The sequence below is a fragment of the Primulina eburnea genome, chromosome 1 (genome assembly GCF_022965805.1).
Source record: "Primulina eburnea isolate SZY01 chromosome 1, ASM2296580v1, whole genome shotgun sequence".
Classification (NCBI taxonomy): domain Eukaryota; kingdom Viridiplantae; phylum Streptophyta; class Magnoliopsida; order Lamiales; family Gesneriaceae; genus Primulina; species Primulina eburnea.
In genome coordinates, this window is record NC_133101.1 from 4,975,095 (window position 1) to 4,998,955 (window position 23,861).

The 23,861-nt window shown below is 33.7% G+C and overlaps 2 protein-coding genes across 3 annotated transcripts; one reads left to right on the forward strand and one right to left on the reverse strand.

Annotated features, from left to right (window-relative positions):
* Positions 1–1,422: 1,422 nt before the first annotated feature.
* LOC140823646 (uncharacterized) lies at positions 1,423–15,229 on the reverse strand. Of its 2 annotated transcripts, XM_073185094.1 has the most exons (13): positions 14,000–15,228; positions 13,106–13,820; positions 11,704–12,196; positions 10,009–10,160; positions 6,545–9,895; positions 6,185–6,397; positions 5,375–5,578; positions 5,079–5,282; positions 4,099–4,257; positions 3,074–3,418; positions 2,154–2,583; positions 1,821–1,911; positions 1,423–1,674 (listed from the first exon to the last, which is right to left on the reverse strand). In XM_073185094.1, the coding sequence occupies exons 1-13, from the start codon at positions 15,055–15,057 to the stop codon at positions 1,467–1,469; spliced, it is 7,623 nt and encodes a 2,540-aa protein (XP_073041195.1). In that variant the 5' UTR covers positions 15,058–15,228; the 3' UTR covers positions 1,423–1,466. The 2 variants fall into 2 exon arrangements, with proteins under 2 accessions (XP_073041195.1, XP_073041204.1); XM_073185103.1 differs by lacking the exons at positions 1,423–1,674; positions 1,821–1,911; positions 2,154–2,583 and having other exon boundaries at positions 3,122–3,297; positions 14,000–15,229.
* Positions 15,230–21,611: 6,382 nt separating this feature from the next.
* LOC140822366 (lysM domain receptor-like kinase 3) lies at positions 21,612–23,629 on the forward strand. Its single transcript, XM_073183398.1, has 2 exons — positions 21,612–23,062; positions 23,202–23,629. The coding sequence occupies exons 1-2, from the start codon at positions 21,612–21,614 to the stop codon at positions 23,242–23,244; spliced, it is 1,494 nt and encodes a 497-aa protein (XP_073039499.1). The 3' UTR covers positions 23,245–23,629.
* Positions 23,630–23,861: the final 232 nt, after the last annotated feature.

Consider the following 23,861-nt stretch of genomic DNA (forward strand, 5'->3'; position numbering starts at 1 on the left):
TATTCTCACTAAATTTTCATTATTATGACCAAGAGTGAGTCATTCATTCTGTTCATTTTTTATTTTCATCATTTAATTTTATCATTATTGTTGTTAGATATGAGAAATTAAATTTGAAGGATGTTTTAAATATTTGCACTTTTTAATAAGACCTAGAGTTTGATCAGATTTATATTTATAAAAATATATATTTTAAGTATAAAATTTAATATTTTTTTAATCAAATCAAATTAATAAGATTCATTTATGTTTTATTTTTTGACGGATAAAATCAAATCTAGCTTGTTATTATAAAATATACCTAATATAAATATAAAATTACTAAAACGTTTTAGTATTATGATTGTATTTGAAGTAAATTACTAAAATATACCTAAGCGAAATAATATTTTTCATATATCTTAAAAGCAAATGATAGGTGCACAAATATACATTCTATACTATTCTTGATTTTTTTTTAATTTCTTTTCGTTTTCCATTTGTTCTCTAACTACTAATATGACTAACTAATTTAAGAATATATACATATAAGTTAATAAAATCTTAAATATATATAAAATAACCCAAATAAGTATAAATATTATGTATAGATTAAATTTAAAAAAAAATATTTTAATTCAATAAATAAAATTAAAATTTTATTTTTTTCAAATAAAATTAAATATTTAAATTTATTAATATATTCGGGTCGGGAATCCCGTCGGGTATATTTTATATTCCCGATCCCTTTCCCGATTCTGAGCGGGTCGGGAAATTTTCGGGTCGGGCCCGGGTCGGAAGTCGGGAAGGGTCGGGAATTTTCTGATTTTTGCCAGCTCTACTTTAAAGTATACTATAAAAGAATAAATAGTCTACAAAAACATTAATTTGATTAGTTTTTTATTATATCACGCAATCTTCATTTGGTCGTTCTTAGTCACTCTTTGGATTATTTTACACTAATTTTGAACTTTATACTCTTACACAATTAAAATATACTAAATAGAGTAAATAGTTAATAACATGAATTTGCTCACCTTTCTATTATATCACTCAATCGTTATTCGATCGCTCTCTATCATTCTCAGTCTCTCTTTGAATTATTTTATATTATTTTTAAGTTTGTGTACTTCAAAAAGTCACTGTAAAAATGTAAAATTGATGAATAAACCATGAAATCTAAAACACCACATTTGCATAATCTTCAATAAAACCACTACAAATCATTTGTTTTTGTTTGTACTTGTGTACAAGATCAAAAGAGCTACAAAATATCCTAGCAACCACCATTGTTCATCATGTGCATTTACTTCTGGGTGCATGCCTTCGAAATAACATAAAAAGAGAATGACAATGGTATGTGCATTTTTTAAGTTAAAATTTAATATGTATAAATTAATGTACGAATGCAAAAATGAAGGCAAGTGTATCTGGAGTTACCTATATATAAACAATTTTTTCCCTCTACATTAATACAAAAAAAAATGTCATTTGGATAGAAAAATACTTCTTTCCCATTCATATACATAGAATTTGTCCAATTGTTTCGTCGTCATAAAATAAGAGGATGAAGATTTCCTTCTTCGAAGAATTATTGAAGCAATATTGAGAAGTTTCTCACAAGCATGAATCTCATCCAATATCTCCACTGCATTAGGCTCCAATGAATGATCTCGCCAAGGCTGGTAAAATGACCTGCCCAAAACCCAGAATGTTTCTCTTATCAACAAAATCCAAAAAACAAATAAATAAACTCGGTTCGATTTTCGAGTAGCAAATGCCGGGATATTTAATGATACTACATTTGTCGGGAGGGGATTTGAAATGTGCAAGTATCTTACCATCTCCAGGAAGGGTTGGCTTCGACAGGACACCGAATCTTCTCACAGAGGGATGGTAAAGAAATCCCATGAGCATTCAACAACTCCGATCCTATATAATAATGGTTAAAAAGAGACATTGAGCAGTGCAATAGGCAACATGATAAGAAAATGAGTTCACTCTGACCATGATGAGAGATTCATCAATGAGGGAGTGTAGACATCAAGAAAAATATGAAATTATCTATTATAGAAAAAAAGGTAAAAGTAATCAATCTTTGTTTCAAATGAAATCTTGCACACATAGCATAAATGACGAAAAGAAACAAGATAACAAGGAAAAATAACCCGTACCTGATGAGGAACCAGAAAGGAGTAGAAGACAAAGTGCAGCAACCGCTGACGGAAGCAAGCTGTGACTAAAGCCCACGAGCTGCAGCAGGTAAATTATTGATGTGGCTAATATATCTTTAGAGCCACACCTCACATCTTCACCAAAACTTTGTTGGTTAAATTCTAAAAATGACTGCAATGTTCGGAGGCTAGATCTCTCCAACAAAATAACAGAATTAAATTTGCTTAATTTAGCTGAAATATTTCCAAGGATCACTGATGCAGTCAGCCAGCGCAAAAGCTTTTGCGCAAGGGAAACGTCGTCTGGCTTTTTCATGAAGACGTTTATCAAATGATATTCAGAATCTTGAGGCTGAAGCATGCCCATTGAATTAGATTGGACAGCAATTGTTGTGGACCATCGCAGCAATTTCAAAAGGTTCTTATGATCCTGCATAATTTTATTAAAATGATTCCAAAGTTAAAATAAATAAAATACCAGAAAAAATGTCTATTAAGGCCATAATCAAGCTAGTGGTGAAAACGTCCATCTCAGGCAAGTTAAAAACGTGATGGAACTAGCTTAAAAAAATGTAATGGTAAAAAAATAGTAACATACAAATAAATTATGCGTCCGTATTTCCCATTTCAATACCAATTCTCCTTGAGATTGGAGGGAATGTCTATAACAATAGTAAAATGTTCTGAAATAAACATCTTTTAAAGAAAAACAATCTTCCAAAAATAAACATGCATAAAATATGAAAAGATACAACTAAAGCAACAGAACACAAACATCCACAGTTGCTTTCTTCGAAAACTGGAACTCATCCAAAAGCAAGAATTCAGAAACATCATACATGTCATACTTTTAAGGCTTGCAATTGATGCTAAGAATACAACGCATAGAATGAAACCATTTAAGAGTGCAGGAGAGATACCATCCGAAGAATATTGATTGGAGGAGCACTCATGAGAACAGCTTCGAGAACTAGAACCGTACTCAGATTACAGCTAGTTTTGGAGCTTATATCAACGGCCTCACACAGCTGAAATAAACCAGTCTCTGACAAGGTAAAATGTGGTTGATATATCTTCCTCTTTTGCGATAATTTCAGTACAAATGTCAATAATTGCAGAATTGAGTTGCCCACAGAACTTTGTTCTGTAACGACACCACCAATTAGAAGTTTGTACAAATGAGATGAAAGTTCTGATAGCTGCTCCAAAGCATGTGTTTGCAACCACTCAACAATTTTTCGAGGCAATGTAATAGCATTTAACACCTAATTTGACAAGAAATGAAAATTCAAAGTGTACAGAAAAAATTCCAAAAAAAAAGCGATTGTTTTCGCGAAGAGAAAAAAAACTTTATATAGAAAAACCCAAACATGGAATGCACGAAAAACATCAAAACCGTTCTTTTCACTATATTCTCGTTTTTCAAATCTAGGATATTATTTAAAGGATTTATAAGTTCTGCTTTTCAGTAGAATTCTTCCGTAAAATACTCTTAAGTGCTAAAAACTCTTTTAAATGCGACCAAAAAAATTATCTATGTTCACTCGTGTTATGGGGAAATTGCATATAATTGATAAATGCAGATTTAGCACATCATGAATAAAAACAGAAATATAAACAAAAAATTTGAATATGTTTTGGATAAAAAGTTAGAGATCGAAAAAGAGAGCTCTTGAGAAATAAAAGTGATAAAGCTTACAGTGCACGTTTGCCGCAATAATTTTTTATATCATGTTCCCTTTTCTGATAATAATAAGAGTCCAGGGAATTTAAAGTTCACTAGGGATACAACTGATTAAGTGCTCAAAATATTATCCTAATCACACTGAAAAGATAAATAAAAGATCTCAAAAGAGATTTCATTTACAAGAGTTAGAAGACCAGACACAGAGATCTAACTTTTTAAGCTGTATTTGCAATCTAATGTAACAAGGAAATTCCATACCTCCATTATTATAGGTAATTGCGTCGCTATAAATCTTTTTCGGTTTTCAAATTCACTCCAGCAGTGAGATGAAACAATAGATGACAGCCATAAAATTATACCGCACTGCTCGACTAAATTCCGGGCCAACTTGTGTAGTTTGACAGCCTTCCTCAATATCTGCACAATAAAAGATTAACTTGGATAAAGCTCTTCGCTGTGAGTTGTATGCCAGAAAAAATTACAGAAACGGGCAACAAAATGAAGCCACAGTAACTTTTTCTAAACAGGTAAAACTGAAAGACTGTAAATAATCAAAAGCAGAAAAATGAACAGCATATGTTTACAGAATAGAGTTGAAAAACAATTGGTAATTGATATTAAAAGGCGAGTGAATAAATTGTTTCCTTCAAAAAAATTTGAACTGCTCGAAGATGATGCTCAGAGAGGCAATCATTTTGCGCCAGTAAAAACATGGTTCAAATAATAGAGTAAAAAACCGAGATTTATGTGCTCATAGTATTACATCCAAAAATAAAACCAACATAACCTAACAACGCTAGAGATGTCTTTAGGAACATCAAAAAATATTTATGGAAAGGTCAAAAGGTGGGAAAAACTAGTCTCATTGATTTATCTGAAGTTCCACCCACATTCATGCGTTAATTTGGATGTGAAGATCACTGAACCTAAAGCTTTACCCAGAAAATATCATTTAATAGATTATGGTTCGGTGTATGCCCTCCAACATGTAATTCCGAAATCTTTATTTTGCAAAGCTTTCCTCAAACATTCAAAGAACTCAATAAATTCATAATAAATTGTTTTTCTGGCTGCAATGGCTTACAAGCTGCCATCAAACCACCCATTATTTCTGGAAGAAGTTATAAAACACCAACTTAAATTGAGAGGTCGCACCAGAAGGAAACAAAAGAAATGCATTTCAAGTACAATTCATGTGCTCACATATAAAGATAAATCACAGATTTAACCATGCTCACCTGGATAACAAGTTCCTGGGAATCATTATCTGATAGAGGAGAAGAATAAAAACCAAAAATCTTCTCAAAAATGGAGTTCTGAATATATATTTGAGCATCATCTTCCACATTCAATCCCACACACAAAAGTCTAAGAATCCACACCCTGTCATTTCTGAAACTAACAGAGCTACTCCAGAAAAGATTCTCAAACAAAGGTATAGTCTGTCATGGTTAAAGCGCAAAGCAGACAAACATTAGAATATTGTTCTACAAAAGCAAATTACAATAGAACACAGAATTGTGATCTAACATACCCTCATATTTACACAAGGAGAATTCATAAGAAGCTTGCTTATGGTTGAATAATTGTCATGTGATGGGTCCAACAGCACCAAAGAAGCTTCCGCAACGAATACAGCAATTACAGATGGAATCCTCTGCCATTGCTCTTCTATCCCATTTTGCACATATAAGACTAAGAGACGAAGTAGTGCCACATGCTGCTGCTTCTTAAATTTCTGATAGGAATTGAATTCACCTTTTAATTCTTGAGTTTTACTTGTGCTATTGAACATATCATCAATTTTTTTTATATGAATTAGCTTCATGATTGCAATATTTGTAGTAATTTAACGGAAAAGTCACCAACAGGACCAAGACATCATTTTTGTTGGGATAGAGATGGGGGACAAGACAATTTTTTTGCAAGATACGATACTGTTTAGATCTTCCAAAAAAACCTCCAGACATCAATCATCAGGCCGAGACCTGCTCTCATTTAAGAAGTTATCGCATTATAGATCAAGCCAGCAATGAATAAAAATTCATGAACTTATTATTTATCATTCAACAACCATGTTGATGTACCTAAAATGCTGGAACAAACAATGAAAACACGCTATTCTAGTTTTCAAAAAAATATGCTGAACTACATTAATATTACCGTCAGACAAAAACTACAAGAGAATTCAGACTTAAAGAGTAATATTAAAAATGTATTTGGCTTGATCTTTGAGTACATTGGGGAAACAGAAAACACTTCCACAGAATGCACCCATAACACAAAGAATAACATATCAAGATTCATATCTCTAAATACCTATGATAGAAGAAACTTTTAATACCTCTAATGCATCTTTGAACTTGGCAAGTGCTTCATAACCCAATTTCCTCATATTATCATCTGGTGAAGACATACTGACAAAAGTGATGGCAAGTAAGCCTAAACTGGCAAACTCAATGGACTCAATATAGCCCACTGAAAGACAATGAATGGAGAAGCGGAGGATGAAGACTGGATCATACATCTGCAGTTTATCAGCGGTCGTAGAATGCCCCTGAACAGAATATTATTTGATATAATAAAGGTGTAGCCCACAGAAAAGCTATTTGCGTATCAAAGGGAACAAATATACTGAAGTGGTGAAGGAGATAACTTGAAATAAAGCTTAACAATTATCACAATGAGCTAGCCAGAAATGTACCTTGTTTACCACCGTAGAGTCATCCTCCTGAAACTCGAGTAAAGTTCTGCCATTGACACTCCTATCATAAGGAAAATAAAGCACAGTTTGAGCACACAACTTAGGATCGACTGGAAGATTTTCTCTGAATCGAATCTTTCGGCTTTCTTCAAGGACTTCTACAGTTTCTGGGTTTACCATTCGTGTATCCTCATCCTTTTCCTGATCTTTTCTCACCCTTAAAGAAGCGATACCCCATAGGTAATCCATCTGAGCAATGGTGCCAGCACATGACTGATTATTTGACTCAATTTCTAAAATTAGACTATATATTTCCACATCAACATCATTACATGTTGCCCCATATGAAGACAAAAGCAAATAAATCAATTCCTTAGACTGTACACCAATTGCTTCTCCACAGTTAACTCTGCCGTGTTGTACATTAATATTAAAAAGTACCCTGATCAATTTGACAAGTTCTAGCTGATGTAAACACCGTTGAGATGTTAACATATTATTCTTGCAATCTTGGGGATCTAGTCCAGAGCCAAAAAAAGTTAATGATTTTAAAATGCTCATCATAGGAGTAAAAGCCAAGCCTAACTGAGTGGAATTACGTGATTTGTAGGATGGATTAATCAACTTTGCAAATTGCGAATGAGCAAGCAACAGCTGCATGAAGGAATCAGATGAAAATTTTCCCCGAGTTAAAGTAGTAAGAACAATTCGGACATTCTTCACTGTTGTAGGATCCTCAAACCTATAAAGAAGAAATGACTTTAGAAGCTGTTCAATGAAGGGAAGAGAACTCAACTGGATTAGATGATTATGCCACTCTGCTGTCAAGTTCAAGATATTACTCATTATAAAGTTCTCCAAAAATGTATAACAAGTAATATTCTGGCTCTTGATATTTTCATGGTAATCAATATTTGCAGAGGATTTCTTAACCATCAATGTCCAGGAATTGATCAATATCCTCAAGAACCGGATTCTTGACTTCTCTACAGCAGAGTCAACTTCTGACGAAACCTTTTCTTCTCCATTATCTGGTTTCTGAAATTGATTATAATCTGGAAGCAATAGCACCCTACAAAAGTTTATCTTCGCAACCACTCTGTTCACATAATCTAAAGACTGTGCCACTGAAGGCAATCCACTCTCATCACAATAACAGTCGAATAAATCATCACATGCAGCATTAGCATCCGGGCAAACAGAATCAAATAGGTTCAACCTCCTTTCAAACTTCATGACACCCCCACTTGTCTCCAGGTGGTTTCTAAACACGTGGATTGTTTTCCCGAGAAGAGTGTTTGAGAAAATAGTGAAGAACTCTTGGAAGGAGGACGGTGTAGACTCACCAAATCCCATCTCAAAAATATTACCAGAGACAAAAGTCTTCCAGTCAGAAAAACCATCCAAAACTATCTGCTTATACAGAAAAATTATATGTTCGAAGGGCTCGTGGAGTTCTCCCCCAAATTTGCACTCAATCGAATTCACCGAAAGGAAAACCGTGGGCAAAAGCATCAATAATTCTTCATCAGAAATAGGGGATATACAATTTTTTTGCTTCCAATTGGCCATAGGTAGCAGTGAATTTTTCAGTGTTTCAGAAAACATGTGTCCAAAGATAGACAGATGCAGGGGGCTCAATTCAGCAACAAGAAATAATAGTTCAGCTTTGGTTCTATTCATCCTGTTCAAGCAATGAGATATCATATCTACTGGAGAACTTGCAATAACTACCGATAAATCCATAACAGAATAAATGCAAGGCTGTTGAATGCCTTTATGCTTTTTCACAACCTTGACAGCTTTAAGCAGACATTTATCAGCAGCATCAAGATTAAAAATACAGGCCATCTCGAGTACTTGAAAAAAGATTTGTTCCAAGAGAGAAAGATTAAGATGTATCTCCTCTATCGCACCCATATTGTCTTTATTTTTTGAGTATGGATGCAACATATTGTCTAATAGAAAATCAAAAGCGCAGCTAGCTAAGTGCAAACCAACACAAAGAGCATCTTCTTTTGGGAATAGAGGCCAGGAAGTATCACGAAAATCAACCTTGGAAAACAGCCAGCTGACCAATTCAAACAGCTCAAACGGAGATATGAAGCAAATCAAAGTGTGTAAAGTGTAAAACCTAGGGACAAGAGCCTTAAAGTCCATCAATTGGATGCATCCATCAAACTCTTTTTTGAAAACAAGGAACAGTTTTTGCATTAGCACTTTAAAAGCCCTCAAAATTCTCTGTCTGTCATATAACACTCGTTCAGATCTTTGACCACTGAACAACAGCTGATTAGATGTTCTTAATAGATTCAAGACATGGTGATCCATTCGCTGAATACCCAGTTCAGCTAATTCAATAAGTATTTCCAAATTTCCCTTAAAAATTGAACCAGATATATCACCAGAAACAGGAAAATTTAATTCTGTCATGGCAGGATGATTAAAGATTATTTCTGCCACTTCGACCGCATAATGCAAGGGCTGACGACCATTAACAATGTCCAAACTTTGAACCAGTAATTGTCTCAACAAGTGTTCTGCAAGCATAAAGCAGATCTCAGATTGCATTTCAAGTCCATCATAAGTCCTGACTTCGTGGGGTGAACGCATGTCATTGATCCAAAAGAGTATATTACATAATGAAGAGACCAAATGATCCGGTGGCATCTCAGTCAGTTTAGCCAAAAGAAACTTTTGTAGGGCTGACTGCTCAAACAAGTGTAAGCTGCTGCTTTGTAAAATCGCTGAAAAGAGCACACAAAAAGGAACCCGTTTCAAATAAAAAGCAAATGCCATAGAAGCAGCTTCCATTGAATCGAGTTCCACAGTCCCAAGCATCTCTTCCTCCTCATCTCTACCATGAATAACACTTTGCGCACCACTAATAAACATATCAGGCCATAGGTTAAAGACATCCGTAAGGTAGCTTGATTCAAGAAAAAATACCAATGCAACAATTGAGAATGGGACATCACGTAAGTTTCTTGAGATGCATAAGACTAATGGAAAATTCTGCAATATCTCAATACGGCTTGCGCATATCAGTGAAGAGGAAAATCCCACGGCCAATCCAATGATGTCACTGTCACATTCCTTTCTCAAAACTCTTTTAACTTCACTAAGAGTATTCGTAAAAGAACCGCTGGATTGAATAACTTCCACAACATTTGAACCGACTCTGAGAGATTGTTGATGCAACATATTACGTGAAAAGTATAACAGGGTCTTCAATGGCCTCAGCTCACATGGACATTCATCGAGTTCCAAGACATTGGCTATACTGCTTAAACTCTCAAGTTTCTCAGATAAGAGACGATCAATTAGAGATGATAATGGCCCAGAATTCACCTGTAATGTTTTATAATTTCATCGTGTTTGTTTAACAAAGTTCATGATGTAGAAAACAAAAACGCAGAAAAACATAAGAAAGCCTGAAGAATTGTGTCAAAACGTCTTTCTACCTGAGTATCCGATAAATATTTGATTGTGTTGCAAACATATTGCGATATGAGTGACTTCTGAGGTAATGTGAAGGCCACGGACTCAGAGCTAACCAACCTTATGCACTTCTCCAAAACACAAATAATGAAAGGGCTTACATCAGGAGATAGATCTGCAAGTAATAGCACATCAGAAATGAGATGTGAAATTAACTTACATAAAAACGGTGAGAAGCTGAAACCAAAGGCAAAAAGAAACAAAAGTCCGGAATTTTAGAATTTATAATTGTTTTAGGACAGAAATTGATCTATAAAGCAACTGCAGGAAGATTAAATTTGGCCAGGAATCTAAAACGAACTGAGGTGATAATGCATCTTTACAATATGAAAAACCTAAGCACAAATTTCACAACAGATATAACAGCAAATCTGTGCTAGTTCTAGAGAAAAAAGTATGCATCACCTCCAAGACCAAAACACAATTTCGACAATGATAAATCTAATTCCTACAGAGTATTGTAGTAAATGGTCTGGTCAAGTGCTCAACAGCAAAAGAAAGAAAAGGGAAGCAGCAGATTATAAAAGTTCAACAATGCAAAAAATCACAATTCTGCTCAGAATTCAGAATGACACTTCCTCACCATAGAAGTATGTGCCAAAAATTTAAAGTGGACAGTGTATATAACTTTCTAAACCTCAAATGTAATCATGTTTATGTCTTTGATTTTCTTATTTAACTAGTTATCAATAAAGAAAATGGCTATAAATTTTTAAACCTGAACTGTAGGTCATTTTTCTGTTTTGATTTTCTTCTTTAACTTGCTGAAGAACTAGTAGCAAAGGAATATGCAGAAAAAAAGGTTTCTTGTAGGTTTTTTACCATGTTAATGGATGTAAAGTTTTTTCCCCTTTTCGATAGATAAACAAGGATGATAATCTTCAGCCACTAAAGACCAATATGCTACAAACATGAATTACAATATACCATCATCAGATTAATTATTGAACTATAAAAGTATAAATAAAAAGAAAACTAAACAAGAAAAAGAAGTATTCTTCAGATAGCGGTTTAAAGGGGGTAACAAGCTTGTCCATTAGATGTCACAGAGGATTTTTCCCCTGTCAGAAGAATATGAAATCTAATAAGTGACGGCTGTCTATTGAGCATTCTATTTAATAAGATTTGTTCTTCTAAAAGACTTTAATTGAGTGTGAGAGATCAAAGACAAGTGTTCTGTTGTATCAAATTGATAAGCCAACACTGCAATGTAATGAAAATGCAAAACAAAACGTCTCTGCAAAATTCAGCCACAAAAGACCAAACTACGAGAAAACATTAAGTTCAAGGAATCCAAGTAAAAGTGTACAACAACATAGTTATTTTGGCGTAACCTACACAACTGAGCACAAATAGCAATAATTAACTTAGACAGAAAACTCAATTTCCTAACCAGTTTGTCCTAGGCTATTATGAAGATTTCTATTCAGATGAGTTAAGTTCTCAAGATTCAGCCCCTGCAGATTTAGTCTCTTGAAGACCTTTCCTATATCACTTTCTTCATAACATTCAATTAGCAATTCTTAATTTGGAAACAACAGGCAAGCAATTTTCAATGACTATGACAAATTGCAGGCCAACTAAGTTGACACAAAGCCTATAGCTTTTCAGCAAAAACTCTCATAAGAAAAAAGGAGATTGGATATAATGTAAATTACCTCTGCCACCTTCTGGATCAAAGGTGTAATGCCTCAAGAATTCCATATACTTGTATAAATTATTTCCAATCGTAGAAACAGCATCACATAAAAATGAAATAATAACTGATGACAACTTTTGGAAGATTTCAACTTCCATCTCACTGAGATAAGGATGATTGCAGCCATAGCCAGGTATAAAAGAGAACCATGCACATATTTCTCTAGAATTGTCAAATGCACCGGTGCTTGACATGGCAGCCTTGGCTAAATTATAAGCATGTTCCTTTATCTCTCTGACAGGTGAATACATCAAGAGAACGATAAAAGAATGAAGATGCTTGTACATTTGTGTTTGGGTTCTAACAGGACACATATCTCTAGAAAGCTGACAGACATGTTCACTCAGAAATTGTAACAGAGACAGCTGCAGAATTGATGGTAAGGATAAAGGATTGCTTGGCAGAAACCGAAACAAATCAAACAGTCCTTCCAAGGCCGTGGGCATGGTTCGCTGCAACAGAACGGAGTTCACAATAAGTTGTAAGCAGTGCCAAAAAATCAACTATGGAATTTAAATTTATCCAAGAACTCTGGGCAAGGATGGAAAAACTTCAAGAAATAGAACGCAGAAATTCTTTTTTTTAAATCAAAATTAGATTTGCTGATTAACACAAAAATAACAAGAAAATACCAGTTCATGGCAAACATACACATATGGTGCAAAAGTACAAGGAAAAAATCCAACTATGTAGCTTAGATTGAAGACATAATAGATAGCAAAACACAAGTTCTTATTAGCTGAGACTCTTCCTCGTAGAAGAATTGGAATGACAGGAAAAGGATAATAAATAAAAAAAAAGGAAAATCCAAGAAAATTGATTGACAACCCAGAAGCAACAACATTAACGTCCCAATTATTAGTAGTTAACAGGCTTAAATGACATGCAAGGAGTTGATTTTGAAAGTTGACAAGTCGTCTGAATTAAGGCTTGCATATCAAGAAAGAAGCGACTTTAAAGGCCATCCGGTCACTAAAAACAATCAGTCAGGACTTTTCTAAAATTCAAAATGCTCGTTAAACTAATATAGTTACAGCTTGAATCAGCTTTAAAAAAATGTTGAACATAATAACGCAATTAATGCTACACACTAAGAGAGTTCAACGTGTGTAATCCTTAAATTATCCACCCTTAAAATATAAGCAATAAGTAAAATACAAATTCGCAAGTCTAAAACCTCTTGGAAGAAAAAAGTTCTTATGAAGTGCCAAAACTCAGTGAGAATCGTCATTGATTCAGCCCTATTTCGCAAAAAATTCTTTCAGGGTGGAAAACTAGTCGAAAATAAAAAAAATCAATTGATCTCTCAATTATCCTAACAGTTCACATTGACCAAAACAATTTCAACCTTCATAACTTACGTGATAAATTTTAAGTGTGTCCAGTAGCTTTGAGTAAAAATAAGTTTCACCGTTGTCCACATCCGCCAAGGAATAATGGTGTAAACCCCACAGATTACCAATAGATTTAACGTCAGATTCTTTCTCTAACCCTTGCTCACTGCTGGCCTGAGTACTTCCTCGATCAACCCAAGACATATCTACCTCAGAAACCCCACCCACGAGAATATCAATGTCTTCGTTTGCAGCAGAACATTTCATCCTCTTACTAACATATAATGATTTTTCTGGCACAATTTCTGTTTCACATTTTCTCTTTGTAGGATGCATGAGACAACTGAAGTGGTTACTTAGAGGAGAAAGTAATGATACTAGGACTTGGGGGTCGGGAAGCAACATCCGGACTTCATTTTCAATGTCTGTCTTTAAAGTGTTCCATTTCTGAGTCATTTTATTATTTGAATGAACAGAACTGCCCATATAATTAAGAAAAGAATCCAGTAACTTTAATCCCACCAGTACAAGCCTCAATGTTCCATGTTTTACAAGAGGCTGACAATGAAGTAACCCTTTATTAATAACTAATCTAGTGAAAGGACGTGGTACAATGCATTTCAGAACATTCTGCACAAATGGACTTTCAAATGTGAGCAGCTCTTGATGATCAGTAAAACCAAGGGTAAGCCCATCACTCACTGACGAAACCACGTCGGCAGCGGTGGAAACTGCCGCTAACCTGCAAGTTCCGAAGTAATTATAAAATAATTGTATACATAGACATATATACACATGTATGTATATTAAGTTCTCAACATCATAATTACATAACACATCAATTTTGAATGCTATAACTTATATGTGTACTTGCATAAATAGCATCATAAACATAACACTAAAGGGCTGAGAAATTCTAACCAGTCAGATGATGAAAGATCTTCAATGTTGTAAGGGAAATCATCCAGATAAGCAGAACCAAAAGAGGGCATCACTTTCACAATGGCAAGAAGCAGGCCTAAATGGTACTCAACTTCTGTTGCTTTTAATTTCTTCATTAAATCCAGAAGTCGCTTCCGATTACCAAAGAGAGGACTTGGATGTCTCTTCAAGTCTGGCATCAATCCGTTCAAAGGGTCAGTACACACCAAAACCATCACTTCATGTGCCAACTTTGTGGCATCCCCAAAATCATTCCTCCCTGAAATGCTAATCAACTGCTCCAAAGTAACACTTCCAAACAACACGCTCCTTAGTCCTGTAGGCACTAAAGACTCCGGAACAAGAACCCGGTCACGCAGAATGGATAAAACATAAATCACAGTCTCAGCATCATCATTCCCCAGCCCCCTCAACACCCCAGAGTACATCTCCTTCTGCTGCAAGATTCCCCTCAACAACCTTGGATAGCCTATTTCCAAAAATGCCATAGCAAAACCAACAAAAGATTTTCTAGTGGAACTACTTTTTCTCTTGCCCTTACCAAATTGCTTACCCCTCAACCTAACCTCTGCCAGCTTGGAAAAAACTGGGAGCTTGAAATCAAAAATCTTGGCAACCTCCCACGCCAAGTATGAACTGCGCCGAACAATGGAAGCCAACAACAAAAGGACCGCATTCTGTCTCTTGCCCTCTTTGCTGTTCAACTCCTTGTATAAATCCCACATCTTTTCCTCAATCACTGTACGCCCAAATTTATCCAACACGCGACCCACATCATCACTAACCTTTCCACGATGATGCTTCAGTATCTCAGAAACTAACTTCAAAACATGCAAAAACTCTGGTTTCGTTTTCCAAGATTCCCAGGCTTGCCAAAATTCAACCAACTTCGAAGAAGATTCCACATACACCCGAATATATTCAGCACCCGAATCTGAACTGAGGATTCTGATGAACTGCTTCGAAGAATCGGCAAAAAGATTTGAGTCTGCCGACGTGAGGTTTCGAAGTAGCTCTCGGAGAGTGGATTCTTCCATTGATTCTGAACATAAAACAAACTGATATGATGATTTGAAAGAAAACAAAATCAAATCAAAATCAAAATCAAAACAAAAACAAAAATCAAAGGAAGAACGAAAGAAACTAGAAGTGAGAAATGGGTTCTCTCGGTTAAACCCAAAACCCCGATAGCTCCCTTATGGGCCGGGCTTTTTAGCTTGATCGATTAACCGCTCATAGAAAATCAACCCGGAGTAGTTGACCTCTCTTTTAATCTATGAAGTTTATTTATAATTATTAAAATTAAATCAAGGGTTTGAATAAATATGTTAAACAATTAGGGTTTCTTTTGGATAAATATTTATAAATATTTTTATAAATGTTTTTACAAAATTTTTATAAAAGGTTTTAAAATTTATTTTAAATATAAATATGTGTTTTCAAAACTATTTAAAAAAATGTTTTTATAGTTAAAAATAATTAAGATATGTGTTTGGACAAATTATTTTTTCTCAAAAAATATATCTCAATTATTCTTTAAAAATTATATTTGAAGAAATTTTTAAAAAAAAAACTTTTACAAAAATCTTATACAAACACATACTTTATTTTTTTTTTCATTTATAAAATAATAAAAATATTTTAAAGATACTTGTTCAAACAGATAAGTACTATAAATATGATCCAACGGAGTATTTTTGTTTCGATAATTTTTTGTGTATATTTTGTGAAGTCAAATAGTTTGATTTATGAACAATATATAATGCTGAGCAATTGTTGTGGGATTAAGCTCTTGAAAGTTGAACGGTAAATTGAGGTTTATTAGAATGTTCGGTTTCGGCAAGAAAAATTTTGTGTGTGTTTGTATCGAAAGTTGAAGATAAGTTTGGACAAATTAGTAGAGAGTTTGGAATAAAATTGAGTTGTTAGATAAATCAAATTATATCCTATTTCAAAAAAAAAATCAAGTTTTAAATACTCCATCCGTTCAAATATATATGATTGTTTGCTTGTTCATACATATTATTAAAACTACTGGAAAAAAAAAGTTTAGAAACAAATTTATTAGTTTATCCATATTTAATTCATTCAAAAAATAGTTGCATGTTTTCTAATGTTTAGTTAACATGAGTATATCAGTAAAAAAAAGCACAAAAAATTGGCTCATGAATGAAATGATAAAATATACATAATATAAGGATGATAAATCAATATAGTTGTATAAAATAATGGTGTATGACATTAATCTTTGTAGAACTTGAGTCAAATATCAGACAAAACAAAGATAAATAATAAATCAACATTATTTTATCCTCCACACCAAGTGGTAGCTAAATGTAGAAAGTAGAATACATTTGAGATTACCGGGGAAAAAAGAAAAGAAACACCAATAATTGGGATGGAAGTAGTATTTATTTCGACTATTTTATATACTATTTTCAATATAATCCTTACTCGAGTAAAATTCATATTCACCTAAGTTTGAAGTCAATTTCAAAATACAGCATGACATTTAAAATTACTTAATGTCAAACATGTCATTTCACCGAGAAACTACTTGCACCGGATATAACACGTTCAGTACAACTAGGTAAAGGCACCTCAATTCGAATTGAGGTGACTTACTCAGATTCGTAGTTCAACATATGATCATTTATATTTTTTTCAAGAAGAACTAAACATGTATTCATATTTAAGTATGTCTTATTTAATAATTTATTTTTTGTTAACATGTAATAAATAAGTATATATGAATTAAAAAACAATCAGTGATTTTTTCGTAAATAAATGATATAACTAATAATAAATATTTCAAGTTTTTAAGGTATTAATAAAAAATAATCGTGTCAAGTATAAATGTTAAAGAAAAGAAATATGAGAGATAACATATGTCAATGTTAAATTTGAGAAAAGTGAAGTGAGTGTTGTAATATATAAAAAAATAAGGTATATTGGTTTATTTATGTGTGATATGTTTGGGTATAAGATGATATGTTATATGTAGAAATGTATAAATTTACGAGTTTATAAACTTGAAATTTTAATCTTGTTAAAAACGTTCGTGCATATTGTAATGTATAAAAAATTTATTGTTCCTATTTAAAAACTGATTTAGCTAACTTGAACGAATGCCTTGAATATTATCATTTTTTGGTTAAAGCCATATGTATTATGAGTACAGTGATCTTTTCCCATTTATATTTGTAGTTATACGATTATTATTTGAACTTTTGGCACATTGTGGTTCGTACTTTATGGACTATATGGTTGGAGAGGAATAAAAGAATATTTCAAGATGAATCAGAGACGGCAGAGGAAATCTGGGACACGATCAAGTTCAGGGTTGCGAGTTGGACTGCCAATATTAAAGAACTACAACATTTGTCTATCTCTGATTTGATTAGGGATTGGAAATTTGTATGGGCTTGAAATTCGTAGTCTAAGGCTTTATATCCAATGTATTTTCTTGTTTTGCGGATTACTCATCCGCTAGTATTGTAAAACTTATTCCTAATAATAATATCTAGTTTCTTTTCACAAAAAAAAAAGATATTTAAACATGAGAGTTAATTTTATTCGTAAGACAACCGAATAAATTACGACAATGAGGGATTACTTAAAAAAATTAAAGTATATGAATAGAAGTTGTTTGGAGCTCGTAGTAAAAGAAAGAAAAGTTCATGTAAGTAAAAGAAATGCACAGAGAGACAATTGATGTACCGCAAAGAAAATAAAATATAAATACATAGAAGTAAGAACTGAAAAGCAGTTTCTATATACGTAGGTTTGATAAAGTATAATATAAAACTCTTAATAAGTTTACACATATTTTACAACTAAACATTTTCGATACTATAAGATAACTGTTTTATTATTCATTTAGGGTGTGTTTGATTGAGTGGATTAAATAAGGATAGATTAATAGTCCAATATTTATCGTTAAAATTTTAAGTTGTTTTAATAATCATTTTGACCCGGTTTAAGATCCAATTTTATGGATAACTATTTGATTAATAAAATTGGATCTTAAACCGGGTCAAAATGATTATTAAAACATCTTAAAATTTTAACGATAAATATTGGACTATTAATCTATCCTTATTTAATCCACCCAACCAAACACACCCTAAATGTATATGATGGTTTTGGTGGAGCTCGTTCATAATTAAATCTGTCTCAATGTCATTTGCGTAGTTAAAAGCAATTAGAGCTTTACAAGACAAATTTTAGATCCCAGTAATTTCCAATTATAAACCCTCACATAACAGCATCATTCCCAAATTTTTATAGTCAATTATATATTTAGTCTGTCGTCAAATTCTCATTTTTGGATTGGGTACCCTAGCTAAAAAGGAGGGAGTAGAGCCGTATCAACTTTGTTGGAGCATGCTAGAGATTGCTGGGAGTTGAGTGACAGGGGGTTTGGCTATTAGAGAGCTCCCCAAACAGTATCCCTAGCTGGTATATTAAACGCAAAAATGACAAATCAAGATCTCACATTTTACTATCTCCCAAAATCACAGCATCGCTGTTGTATAAGATATGGAAGGAATATGGTTTTCATCAAGTGCAGCCAAAAAGTAACACACTCAAAGGGAAAATTGTTAAATGTTTGAAACCGGCGGTTATATTTCCGATTCCGATTCCAACGAAAGATGGAACCAGACGCAAAACCCTTTGAATTGGTCCGACTGCTGCGGTTTTGGTTCCAGTTTCGTTACGGTTTGAACCAATTCAAATTGATATTTATTCCTTCAAAAGTTGAAGTCAAGAAAAATCATACAAATATAACTCACATGGTTATCAAACTAATAAAGTTCATTATTCAGTATTTATATAGCAAAATATCATGAGCATGTAATTATTTACTAAATCTAGATTAAATAAAAAAGAGATTAAATTTAATTCATATAAATTAGGTAGTTTAATCGTGTAACTAAATTATCCATGTGTACCACAAGATCATAAAATTTAATGTTAATGAATGGTTCGGCTACGGTTACACATAATTCTGCTTCAGTTTCTTATTTTTATGAACTTAAGATTGATTTACGATTTCATCTACGGCTACACATGGTTCTAGTTTCAGTTTTTTATTTTTAAGAACCATAACTGAATCGTAGGTCCTTGGTTCAGATTCCTTTTCGGAACGAAACCGAAAAATGTTTTTTGTTATGGTTTTTCAAATATGGTTTGGTTTTGGTGGTCGGGTCTACCTGGGAGCTGTGGAAAGAAAGGGACAAATAGACTTCGAAAAAAACACAAATATATATATATATATATATATATATATATATATATATATATATATATATATATATATATATTTTAATCACGATGCCATACGAGAAGGCCCTGCCCTTATAGTGGAAATCTAAATAAATAAATAAAAACTAAAATAAGAACAAGGATTTTTTAAGCAAGGCACCAAATTAACATGAGAATGCACCAGAAACGAAGCAACTCTGGAAGTCATACACCCAGAACAAGAACAAGAACAAAAGAAGAACAAACCCAAGAGTTAAAGGAAAAAAAAAACAGAAGGAAGAAAGCTAACACAATAGAGGCTTACCAATGCCAAGAAGGAGGAACGTGGCCCACGCAACAGAGTGAAGACCGAAAAAATACACGATGGAGGATGAAGATTAAACAAAATTAACCTAATATAAACAAAATTATTAAATTTAGATTATAACCAAATAATATAGAGTACATAGATAAATTTAATGTTAATAACATGACAATACTCGATAAACAGAGAATATATGATCTTAATATATCTCTATATTGATTTCAAAAAATATATCTCATGCTTTCACAGAATAATCGAGCACTCAATATTCCTAGAATAACTCTTAGCAAGCATCTCAACAAGTTGATAATAATTTTATGTTTATGCATGCTTATGTTAAAATTTGAAATGACGATACAAACAAAAGTGTAAATTGTAAAATAATTATTCGATGAGAAAACCATTTTCACCCATTTCCCAATAACAATATGGTACCAGAAAACCATTTTCACCCATTTCCCAAACTGTTGTATCAACTCAGCATAAATCCACAAGTTCGAGAATTCAACCCTCAATCTACATGTCTAAGCAACAATAATTCGACTTCTCATGAAGCAGAGGAGCAACAATTTAGCATCATAAATGAGAGGAAACAAAAAAGAATGATTTCTAACCGAGAATCTGCACGTAGATCACGTATGTGAAAGCAAAGGCACTTGGATGCTAAAAGAACAAATAAACAGATTGAATTGCACTCGATACTGAAGCCCAAACAAATAAACAGCCAGAAGAACAAATAAACACCAAAAAACAAATAAGCATTAAAAATAAACACCAAAAATCACCAAATAAACATTCAACAGCAAGAAGAACAAATAAACACCAAAAATCAAATGCACAACTGAAGCCCAAACAAACCTTTTTTAACGGCAATTCCAACCAGTTTTAGCATTAAAAATAGTCCAGATTCATCAGGGTTTCATTCCAATTTTACTCATCAAGATTGAATTGCACTCGATACTCCTTCAACTAGGCGCGGTTGAGGAAAAACAAAAGAACGGTTGAGGAAAAACAAAAGAAAACAGAGAGGAGATGAGCGACACGATGGGTTGGGACTTGGGAGGAGGGTTTGCTTCTGCTTCTGTAAGCGTCTTCAATTTTTTTTACTTTAAACAATATCAATATTCAACTGGGCCAAAACTGGCCCATTTAAACTTATTCAGGCTTTCATATAAGTAGATATAGATCATCATGCTTTGGATGGAGTCCAATTAATTATTTTAAAATCGATTAAATGTATAATAGATCCAAATATTAAATAATATAGTTTTACTTATTTATTTGTTACTTTCTGCAGTGATTTGAGATCATACACCATAAATTCAATGGACATGTCATTTTACTTGTCAAACTACATCTAAAGCTTTTTACAATCGTATCATACTAATGAATGTGTACACGTTGCGTGCATATACAATTTTTTTAATTAATTTGATTTATATTAAAATAAAATCATATCATAATTATAGAAATCACTGAGATGTCATAGTGTAAATTTGAGAAATATAATATTGAAAATAAGTTGCAATGATTATTTTTTTAAAAATACTAGTGTAAGGGCAATTTGAAAAACAAAAGAGATAAATTCTTTATATAATAATATAATACATTAGTGCACTCGTCCACGTGGCGTATGTGTGTGCAATCTTTTTTATAATAAAATAATTGTCGCATTATGATTATAGAAACTAGTGAGATGTCGTACAATAATTGTCGCATTATGATTATAGAAACTAGTGAGATGTCGTAGTACAAATTTGAGATGAGCAATATTGAAAATAAGTGAAAAGCAATTTTTAGAAAAAAAGTGTTTGCATTGAAAAAAAAATGATGATATATTTTTTGTCTCTATTTGAGATATTATGATATTATATATAAGAATTTGCCTCTTGCCTAGATCAAGTATATATAAAATAAAATATTAATTATAATTTCAATCTTATTGACTTTAATCCAATAATTTTTATTTTATATTATTTAAATGGTACAGTTAAAAATGTTATTGTAATAAAACTATCTATGCAATATATAAAGTTTTGGTATGTGTTAGTAAAGCAACCCAAGAATAATCTACTAATCAACGCACCCCGTTCCAAGGTGCGTACTCCACCTCTCCACCGCCCCGCCGCCGCCGCGGAATCTGTCTCCGCCCCTTTTCACTACCCCTTTCCTGTTGCTTTTCTGCCAATGCTTTTCTCTCTGTGTCAATCCAAGAAGAAAATGCGGAAACAGGTAATTGAACACGAATCCCTACATTCACGCTCTGCTCTATCGCCATCATCAAGAAAATCCAAGAAAACACTTCAAAATTCTTCATCCACGCCTTTAGATTCAAGCAACACCAGCAATTTCATACTCCCGAGCACGGCGTCTACCTCAACCTTCAACAAAGAATCATGGAAATCCTCTGCTTCCAGCCGATATTCTCTGTCCGGAATCCGCGAATCCGTCCTCCCCGAACAGCCCCACGTGTACGAATTGCGAGAAATTTCCGCAGCCACCAATAATTTCTTGCTGAAGCCACATTCTTCCTCCTCCTCCTCCACCGCCTGGCGCTGCAGCATTCGCGATCAGCCTGTGATCATATTTCAGCGTAGGTTCCGCAGGCAGATGGACACGTCTCAGCTCGTAGAACGGCTTTCGGTGGTTTGCCGGGGGCATCACTCCAGTTTGGTAAAGTTGAAAGGCGCCTCCATATCTGGTAGTTACATATATTTGGTGTACGAATATGTCCAAGGTGCTAGTCTTGCTGTTTGTTTGAGAAATGCCAAAAATCCTAGTTTTACTGTTCTATCTAACTGGATGTCTCGTGTTCGTGTTGCATCTGATATTGCCCATGGTTTGGATTATGTTCATAACTCCACGGGATTAGGATTCGATTTTGTTCATAATCATATACATAGTAGTAGCATTATTATTGAAGAACCGTTATTGAATGCAAAGATTTGCCATTTCGGCACCGCGGAGCTTTGTGGTGAGGTAATTAGAGTTAATGAGAGAAAAGAAGAATTGAAGAGATCGAACAGTAAGAGTAGGAAGTTTGAGGGGACAAGAGGGTACATGGCTCCTGAGTTTCAGACAAGCGGGATAGTGACACGAAAGTGTGATGTGTATGCTTTCGGGGTCGTGATTCTTGAATTGTTATCTGGGATGGAGGCATTGAGGTATATAGTTGACGAGGAGAGTGGAGGGTATGTGAGGATATCAGTGGTGGAGGCGGCTAGGGAGGCTATGGAGGGTGGTGGTGGTGGGATTAGGATGTGGGTTGATAGGAGGTTGAATGACTCTTACCCAGTGGAGGTGGTGGAGAAATTGACACGTCTGGCGTTGGATTGTGTGGTTGATGATCCTGAAATGCGGCCGGAAATGGGTAATGTGGTGGGTCGGATTTCACAAATGTTCTTAGAATCACAGAACTGGTCTGAGAGGATGGGTGCGGTAACAGATATTACAATTTCTATAGCACCACGGTGACCCATAGAGACTCAAATTTTTTTATTTTTTCTTTTCCTTTCTAAGTTTAGGCACGTGCACTAACCTGTACAGAAAGTTTGACTATTGATTGTATAGTTCTTTTTTGTGCTTTCTTAAGTTGTACTTTTTCACCAGATGGTTTGTATTGGGGATATTCAGAGGAACAGAAATGCATTGAGCCATTGGCGAGTCATTGAAATATGCTGTTCCCCATCCCAGGTTTTAACTTGTTAGTCATTGTCCAGCTGAAACATGTAAGATCTTCAGAGGATTGGAATGAGCACAACGAACTATATTCTTGCTATGTTGGAGGAAATTTAAGATGAATTAGACTAGCTTCCATCTTCTTCCTGAGGCAAGCGACGGAAGCTCGATCTATTGTAGAGATTATACGGTGATGAAGCTAGTATACGGTTTAAAAGATTTTACCTTACCATTGTTTGAAATATCAATAGTTCAAGATAGGACAACAATCGAAACATGATGATTTGGCATACATTACTATCATTTATCAAATGTAGGTTTTGGTACAACACACAAGTTAAGAAATGTTCGGAAATTTCATTCAGTATTTGAGTAATTGAATTATTCCAAATCTATTCATTTTCAAACTAGCAATTCTGTTATTAATTTAACTTTATTTTTATTTTTTTTAGTGATAACTTTTCACTGGTGGTGGTGAAATATGTTGAAATCAATTGAATTAGTCCAAATCAAAGGTTTGGAGAGATATTTCATTCGTGATAATTTATTATTTTTCCCTATGTTCTGTAATTTAATTAGCCTTTTATGAAT

Excerpts from the sequence above, each read along its gene's own strand:
- LOC140822366 (XM_073183398.1), top strand. The coding sequence starts at position 21,612 with ATGCAATATATAAAGTTTTGGTATGTGTTAGTAAAGCAACCCAAGAAT. Across the intron at positions 23,063-23,201 it reads ACAATTTCTATAGCACCACG|ATGGTTTGTATTGGGGATAT; the intron begins GTGACCCATAGA and ends CTTTTTCACCAG.
- LOC140823646 (XM_073185094.1), bottom strand. The coding sequence starts at position 15,057 with ATGGAAGAATCCACTCTCCGAGAGCTACTTCGAAACCTCACGTCGGCA. Across the intron at positions 5,283-5,374 it reads CTCCTTGTGTAAATATGAGG|ACTATACCTTTGTTTGAGAA; the intron begins GTATGTTAGATC and ends TAACCATGACAG. Across the intron at positions 3,419-4,098 it reads AATTACCTATAATAATGGAG|GTGTTAAATGCTATTACATT; the intron begins GTATGGAATTTC and ends TTGTCAAATTAG.